Source organism: Maniola hyperantus, chromosome 2 (assembly GCF_902806685.2).
Source record: "Maniola hyperantus chromosome 2, iAphHyp1.2, whole genome shotgun sequence".
NCBI classification, from domain to species: domain Eukaryota; kingdom Metazoa; phylum Arthropoda; class Insecta; order Lepidoptera; family Nymphalidae; genus Maniola; species Maniola hyperantus.
Genome location: NC_048537.1, coordinates 13,067,799 through 13,076,389, shown reverse-complemented (window position 1 = coordinate 13,076,389; position 8,591 = coordinate 13,067,799). Strand labels below are relative to the sequence as shown.

Genomic DNA, 8,591 nt, shown 5'->3' with positions numbered 1-8,591 from the left:
TCGCCTATGTACAGGGGGCGGGCGCGCAGCTCGTGGAAGGCGGGTACAGGCGCCCTCAGCTGCAAGGTAGGGCGCCAGACACGATGCGAAGTTTATGCTACCCTGGTACTTTCATTTTTAGGGAAGGATTAATCGCGGAAGTTTATAATTATTTATTTCGAAAAGAAGACTTTTTCCAGTATTAAAAAAAAATTATATCACAAAATTACAAAACTACAATTTTTATGAGTTACGCCGATGTACCTGCGCAGACATCTTATTTTTAAATGGCGCGAAAATATCTCAGCCAATCATAGCGGCACGGGCCTCATTATGTAATCCTGGTTTATGTATCATTTTCGATTTTAGTCGCGGAATTTTTATAATTAGCTCTTTTCCAGAATTTGTAATCATGCTAAAATTATAGATCTGTTTTAGGTAAAATATTCAATTTCTTGATTTCTTGTAAATGCTTTCCCAAAGGATATCATATTTTGTCCCCCCCACCCCCCTGCCCCGTGCATCGTACATTGTCCCTGGTTAGCTGAGAGTGTACCGAGGGCGGGTGCGGGCAGGAGCCTGCGGGGCTCAGGAAGGGCGCGGCACGGGCGCCCTCAGCAGCAGAGCGGAGTCGGCGGACACGATGGGCAGCTCGTTGCTGCAGTGGTACTTGATGAGGTGTGGTACGCTTTCAAACACGCGGTCTTTCGTCCGCACCTACAAGATGTAGTAATACTTTTGTTGAATAACTTATAATTTCTTGAACAATAACTTTAAAAATTGCGCAATTGTTGTCTTCACTAGGCTGTCAACATGCTATGCGCTCCCATCGCATGCTCGACATTGTTTTAGGAGCAACTAAAAAGGAAATATTGTACATCAACCTTTAGAAAGAGATAGCGTTTTCGTAGAGCGTTTTCTCTGTCGTTGAGACCGACAAAACTTCACATAGGTATGAGTGACAAAGACAACGCTCTACAAAGCCGAAATCTCATTCTAAAGGTTGACGTACAATATTTTTTGGCGGCTACTGTTTCACGTAGGACAAGTAGTATCTTTTATGCTACATCTATGAATCTAGCACCGGTTCTATATCGGTATCGAAAGATTGTATTATCAATACAGCAATACAGAGCCGGCAAGAAACTCTGCAGTTGCTCTTTTCAAATCATAAAAAGTTACAATAAAAAACTTAACCATCTTGTGGGCAACTGAAAGTTCAGTCAGTTGCCTAGTCACGATATTCATCAACTGTATAGTAGCCTTGACTTAATAAGTGCGTCTGTAGTTTATACACAATGCTTAAACTTGTGTACTGGCAAATCTTCTTTCAAAAATACTTTCGAAACCATATCACACGAGTAAATCATCATCATCATGAACCCATCGCCGGCTCACTACGGAACACGGGTCTCCTCTCAGAGTGAGAAGAGTTTCGGCCATAGTCTACCACGCTGGCCATGTGCAGATTGATAGACTTCACACACCTTTGAGAATATTATTGAGAACTCACAGGCATGCAGGTTTCCTCACGATGTTTCCCTTCACCGTTAAAGCGAGTGATATTTAATTACTTAAAACGCACATAACTCCGAAATGTTAGAGGTGCGTGCCCGGGATCGAACCCGACCTTCGATTAGAAGGCGGACGTCTTAACCACTAGGCTATTAAGCTTTATGTACAATTAAAATTTTACACAAGTAAATAAAAAAACACGAATAGTTGTAGTAATTAGGTACAACAGAAAATACTTACAACTCCATTTGGATCGACTAGTAGTAGATGTTTATGCGCGCCGCGCCGAGCCCCCGTCAGTACGAACTGTCCGGGACATGCGGTGGACTGGCGCACCAGGAACTCCCCCTCTTCCACCACCAACTATATAAGAGCAGTTTGTAAGCATACATATTAGAAACACTCACAGCAGAGAGTGATTGTGAAATTCGTTACTATACAGGGAAACGAGCTACAGTGCGACAAGGCTCTCTTGGCACTTCAATAACATTGACAGGCTGTTGGAGTACAAAGGCTTAGAATATTCAAACAAGAACAAAGGGGACACTTGACGGCAATGTTAGTTCCAATTTTCACCACGCGCCAAGATAGCCTTGTCGCACTGTAATAGGGAAGTAAGATACCGCAAATCATTGATGGCAGTTACCGGACCTAGTGAAGGAACTGCTTGAAATAACTTCTTTAAAAAATTAATGGATTCAACGCTTGATCTTTGATGGCTTTGTAAAACAGCTAAATTGAAATATCTATAGAGAGTATTTCCGAGGATTTTTAGTTAGCTGTTTACGATAATGAAGCCTATTTTCAAATTGAAGATGACTACCGTGTTTAATTTTTTGAAAAGATATTTTAATTAAAACTTCCTGCTCCAACTGGTGGTAGGCGTCCGCACCTATTTCCACATTTGGCTCTGGAAGACTAGAGTAAGTCGCTGAGCAGTGGGCGACAACGTCGGGGATCTGTTCCGCTGAGGACGACGACAGAGCGGATGACACTGGTGCCGTGGAAAATGGCTCTGAGGAACTAGACTAGTGTAACTTACCCTCTCAGCGGCGCTCCTGGATATGGGCCCGTGGTACCACGGCTCTCGCGCCAAAAGCGCGGCTTGCGCGGTGGGCGACAGCGTCGGAGGGATCTCCTCCGCTGGCGACGATGACGTCGCAGGTGACGTCGACGTCGCGGACGACACTGGCGCCGCGGTGAATGGCTCTGGAAATATCAGGTTCATTATTAAAATTTAAGAAAAAAAGATCCATTTTCTCAACACTACATCTCCTAAGCAAGTCAAGTCAAGTGTGAAGCTAGCGCGCTCCTTTAAGGCTGCATCATCACTTGCCAGCAGGTCTGGTTGTAGCTGAGCACTAGTCTATAAATTTAAAAAAACCCGTAATCATAGATACAATGTTATAGTTTCAAAAATATGTTGTGAAAATTGAGAAAATGTCAAAAATTCTTAAGACAAAAACTGAAATCAGTACCCTTATTATAAATGCGAAAGTGTGTTTGTTTGTTGGTTTATTGGTTTGTCCTTCAATCACGTCGCAACGGTGCAACGGATTGATGTGATTTTTTGCATGGGTATAGATAAAGACCTGCAGAGTGACATAGGCTACTTTTTATCCCGGAAAATAAAAGAGTTCCCACGGTATTTTTAGAAAACATAATTCCACGCAGACGAAGTCGCGGGCATCAGCTAGTTAAATATAAATTATTATTCGGTAACACCGTCGTCAAAAGTCCACCCCTGGTTGCCCCTGGGCCAAAGGTGCCCATCAAATGTTGTAAATGTTTATTCGGGGCTAAAAAATAAACATGTTACGCATGTCAAAGATGTCCGTGTGGTGGTTGGGCAGCAGCGCCGTGGGCGGCGTGCGCGGCGGCGGCGTCTGGTTCACGTAGTGGCGCACACTCTCTTCGCAACTGCAACAACATATAATTCAGAACCTCAATAAATAGCTCAACAGGTAAAGGAGTGGACTGGAAACCGAAAGGTCGACGGTTCAAACCCCGCCCGTTGCACTAAATTGTCGTACCTACTCCTCGCACACGCTTGATGCTTTTTTAGCGTTTAAACTACCGTGAGTGATTTCCATTCTAAATAATATCTGTCCCGGCTGTACTCACGTGTTTAGTCGACGTTAGCCCGACTAGTTTCGAACCCATCCGGGGTCCTTTTTCAAGGGAGTCTGTTCGTTATTATTATTTAGCTTGATGCTTAGTTAAAGAGGAGGGGAAGGAAAAAAAAATTATGAAGTTTAGTTATTTGTATGCATGTTGCGTACTCGGACGCTCATACTGCACATGCACCCGTAGTACCGCACAGTTGTTATGAACAGAATAGAATATATTTTTATTCAAGTAAACTTTTACAAGTGCTTTTGAATCGTCATGTCAGATAGTTAAATTTACCACTGGTTCGGAATGCCGTTCCTCCCGAGAAGAACCAGTAAGAAACTCGGCGGTTGCTCTTTTTAAGTTTTTAATTTTCAATGTTATTATACCATACTGTCCAAGCAATTGCAGCCCCGTGCATTGCTGAAGCGAGTCAAATCAAAGCTTTTTTATCGAATACATAGTCTTCGACTGTATAATATGCTTTTTTATGAATGGGAGTGTGTATGTGATTGTAGCACTGAATGTACAGATAAGCGTTAATGCATTTGTGAGCGTAGCGTAAACCACGTCGCGGTCGAGACTGAGTGCCACGCACACACGTGCGTGTGCACTCGGACGAACATAGAAAAACGGTCTTCGTGAAATAGAACTTAAGTAACGTGAGCACGAAGAACAAAGAAAGGACACGAGCCTTAGACGGAAGCGACGCCTATAGCACCTGTAGGGAAGGGGGGTTTAGACCAACTCTAAAGAGCATCCGAGATGTCAAGCGGCTTGAAATCAAGCATTTTGATCGTTCACAAAGTTTGCTTGATGTTTGATAAAGCATTGACGTGCGTGATGGTGATTGATTCGATTTTATATTTTTGCTTGACGAGACGTTCACTTCGGACAGTGTTCGAGACATGAAAAAACTGCAGTTTGCTTGATCAAGCCACTTGATGGTTGCATCAAGCTCGCATCAATCAGCTGGACCGTCTCGGAAGATCTTTAGGTCGGATTGCAGCCAAGTTCTAGTCTATAAATTAAAAAAAAAAAACTCACGAGGATACTGGCGGCAGGGACTGCAGCGGCGGCGGCGGCGGGTGGCGGTGCGAGGCGGGCTCGGGCGGCGGAATCTTGTCAGGCATATCGTTGTAGTACTCCCGGTAGTCGCGGTCGTGCTCCTCGGCCCCGCCCGCCGCCTCGCCCGCACCGTGCATGCCGCCCGTACCGCATATACCGCGCGTGCCGTTTAAGTTTAGTCTGAAAAGAATGAGTTCCAGAGATTACCAAAAATTTTGGTGCAACACACACCTACAAAGTGGAGTCGAGCCGAGGCGCAACAACTTTTTTTATAACAAGCAAACTCTTCTTAATTTACTGTGGCATAGCTGCAGCAATTTAGTATTACTCTATGCAAACACGTATGGTTTTCTAAGAGCTGCAATCTCAACAAGTTTGTGTCCTTTTCTCCTTAAAAATAATTTGAGATCTCATAAGTGTGTTCATACTACTTAGTTCATATGGGATTTATGTAATTTTATACATAAGTTTTCTTTTTAAAGTAAAGTTTGCCAGGAAATCGTAAAAATAGAATGTAATCACTCAAAATATCAATTTCTTACATACATGGATAAAAATTGTAAGCACCAGATACGATTTAGATGACTTACGATTGGGGCTTAGTGAGGAACTCTTTAAAACGTAGTTCGAATGCCTGTCCAATGGTCGCTATCACATCTTGGGCGAGGCGGCCGCCGCATTCTAGCACGTAGCAAGCTCGCCACTCCGTGGGTGGCGCTGACTTCGCTACGTATGCCACAAAATCCAAGGAATCCTGGAATAAATAAACAAAATTTAATTTTGATTCATGATTAGTTTCAAATCAGAAATGAGGAGATCCGTAGGAGAACTACAGTAACTGACATAGCTCAACGGGTTGCGAAGCTGAAGTGGCAATGGGCAGGACCCCTCACTAGGTCGACAGAAGTAGCCTATGTTACTCTCCAGGTCTTTGACTAAACCCATGCAAAAAATCACGTCAATCTGTTGCATCATTGCAAATAAAATACCTAACTAATAGGAACTAATTTATACAAGACAATATACTTAGTGACCATAAATAGGTACTAGTGGCGCCCCCAGAGCACGTTCTATATTCCTGGTCAGGCTTGAACTTAATTACTTTATTATTTTTAAAAATCTCAAAGTATTCTTTAAAACCACTAAATATGTATTCTTAGTAAACCATGACATTTTGTAACTTTCTCTTAAGAACACAACCAACCAATTCCATGGTTTCATCAACTGCAGATGGTAACTAATACAATAGGGGCTTTGTAAAATATTATGTATCTTTGTCAAATTTCAAATAAAGTAAGTTAAGAAAATTCATTTCAAGTATGTATAAAAAGAAAACGCATATTCCACCTCACTACCTGATAGACAGTTAAATATAAGAGCTGGCTCCTAAAGAGGAGCAATATCTTACCTCCAACTTATTTGCTGAAAAAGGTCAGAATGATTGCAGATCACACTGAGGAAAAAACCAGCCTAGTGCGAGTCTGGCTCGCGGAGCGATGGCTCCGTAGTACAGTCGTATTTTTCAACATTTTGTACGATAAATCAAAAACTATGATTCATAAAAATAAATAAAAATCTGTTTTAGAATCCACAGGTAGCCCTTTCATATGATACCCCACTTGATATAGTTTACTTTGATAATTGAAAATACTAAACTAAAACAAATTCACGGTTTCCAGATTTTTACCCTAATGTCTGTTATAAGACCTACCTACCTGCTAAATTTCATGATTCTAGGTCAACGGGAAGTAGCCTGTAGGTTTCTTGACAGGCAGACAGATAGACAACAAAGTGATCCTATAAGGGTTCCGTTTTTCCTTTTGAGGTATGGAACCCTAAAAAGGATGTATAAAATTAAAAACTAACCTGATCACCACCAGATGCAAAAGAGACCCGAGGCATATCATGTCTAGCGATTGTTTCACCACCTTCTAAAGCCGCTAGGGTTATAGCTCTTGAGGATACAGTGAGAGCTACATTTGACCCTGAGTGAGACATCCTAGGTCTCACTGCCAATGCATTGGCGGCTGCCTGGCACACTCTACGTTTTTTGTCTGCCGATCGCAGGCCTGCTGCTGCACAGACTCTTGCAATGCACTCTCTGTAAGTAAAAAATTAATAATTTAAGCTTTGGTGACCTCTTTTTAATTTCAGGATAGGCTTGTGCTTGACAAAAACATGTTTTACACAAACAATGTCTTGCCTAGACTAGAAGATGCATATTCACTTTTCTCTTGTTATATCTGGCAGGAAACACTAATGCTAGAAGGGCATTCCAAAGCATCAGTTTGTATCAGAAACATTGAAAAAAAATGTTTAGTAGGTATGGTAGATTGGATGTTGGTTACATAAAGCTGCCAACACTCACAGTTTCTTGCTGTTTTCGTAGCTTTAGTTTTAAGTTCACATAATAATTATTATCACCTGCACTCATCATCATCTTACAAATGCAACAACTGACTTTCAAAAAGTGTAATTTATTACCTATTTTGAATGAACCATTTGATTTGATTCTGTGGTAGAATGGTGAAGGAATAAAATTAGGAAGTTCCTGAGCACATTTTCAGTAAATAAGATTTCCCAGATTATTTTAACATAATATGTCATTAATATAATTAACTAGCTGCCCTGGCGAACTTCGTTACGCCTAACAGTCAACAAATTTTTAAATTTTTCTCTCCGTAGGAACCATCCCCGTACTTCAAGGATTATTATAAAAAAGAATTAGCGAAATCGGTTCAGCTGTTCTCGAGATTTGCAATGAGCAACACATTTAGCGATTCATTTTTATATAATTAATGAATATCAGAAATGTCATACTTACTTTGCAACTTGTGATCTTGTCTCAAAATCTAACTTTTTCATAGATGTGAGAACCTCCATACAGCCAATATACTGTAATAAGAAAAAAATGTGTCTATTTCCTAAATAAACATAAAATGGGTGATAACTTCAGGATTTTATAAACTTAATGGAATTTTGTGATTTCACTACTATTTCTTAAGCGTGCAGGACTCTTGCAGATCCATTATCACATTGATTGCTGTTGCTTTATTGTGACAATTTCACACTACACTTTACTTTCATTATAGCTTTGACTTGATTTAAACTAAGTAAAAATATTGTACAAAAAAAACCTACAGGTATATGATTAGACTTCTGATCATGCTGTATAATGGGAAATTGTATAGAGGATGCTCTGTTGTGAAGGATTAGTTCTATCTTAGAAATTTACTTAGGTATGTGAAACTTTTGAGCACTATGCGTGTAGTTAAATAAGTCTTGGATACATACCCTTACAGCATAAGTAATGCCATCAGTAGCCAGCACGGAGTCTGGGTGGAGCCACCCTCGCGCCGGTTTCGCCACAAAAGGCCCGCTATCCCCCATATCGGCAAATATGCGCTCGACTGATACGCCGGAACACTAGTTTCCTTCACACTTCAACTCCTATTAGCTATTCTAAATACAATTTCATTGTGATTCAAATCTATGCAATGTTCCTCCTCGTATGGTTAGTACACAAATCAACTTCTTTGCACTCCACTTCCACTCTTCCAAAATTATACTTTGTTAATAATGTCGCTTCAATGAGTAAGAGTGTGTGAATTATCGTTTTTAGTAGAAATTTTATATTATCGTTGTATTAAAAAAAATTATCTATAAAAACTTTTTGACTTTGACATTTCAAGCTATAAATTTGACAGTTGTTTGACATCCCAAATCCCAGACGAATAACCATCAATCTAATCACAGACCTACTGACATGCAACTAGCATGGTCCCTCCCCTCACTCAGTCCCTCTCGCTCAAGCAGAAGTTAACTGCTTATATTGTGAGATGCAAAGTACTACTTCGTAGTACTTACGTGAGATGTTATTCCTTCTATTTTACGTTCACTTCGGCTGTTGTAGCCAT

The 8,591-nt window shown here is 40.8% G+C and overlaps 1 protein-coding gene across 1 annotated transcript; it reads right to left on the bottom strand.

Annotated features, from left to right (window-relative positions):
* Nucleotides 1-398: 398 nt before the first annotated feature.
* Shc (SHC-adaptor protein) lies at nucleotides 399-8,347 on the bottom strand. Its single transcript, XM_034978275.2, has 9 exons — nucleotides 7,969-8,347; nucleotides 7,499-7,569; nucleotides 6,541-6,775; nucleotides 5,265-5,428; nucleotides 4,654-4,854; nucleotides 3,314-3,414; nucleotides 2,537-2,703; nucleotides 1,735-1,857; nucleotides 399-696 (listed from the first exon to the last, which is right to left on the bottom strand). Exons 1-9 carry the CDS (start codon nucleotides 8,062-8,064, stop codon nucleotides 568-570), a joined length of 1,287 nt encoding a protein of 428 aa, XP_034834166.1. The 5' UTR covers nucleotides 8,065-8,347; the 3' UTR covers nucleotides 399-567.
* Nucleotides 8,348-8,591: the final 244 nt, after the last annotated feature.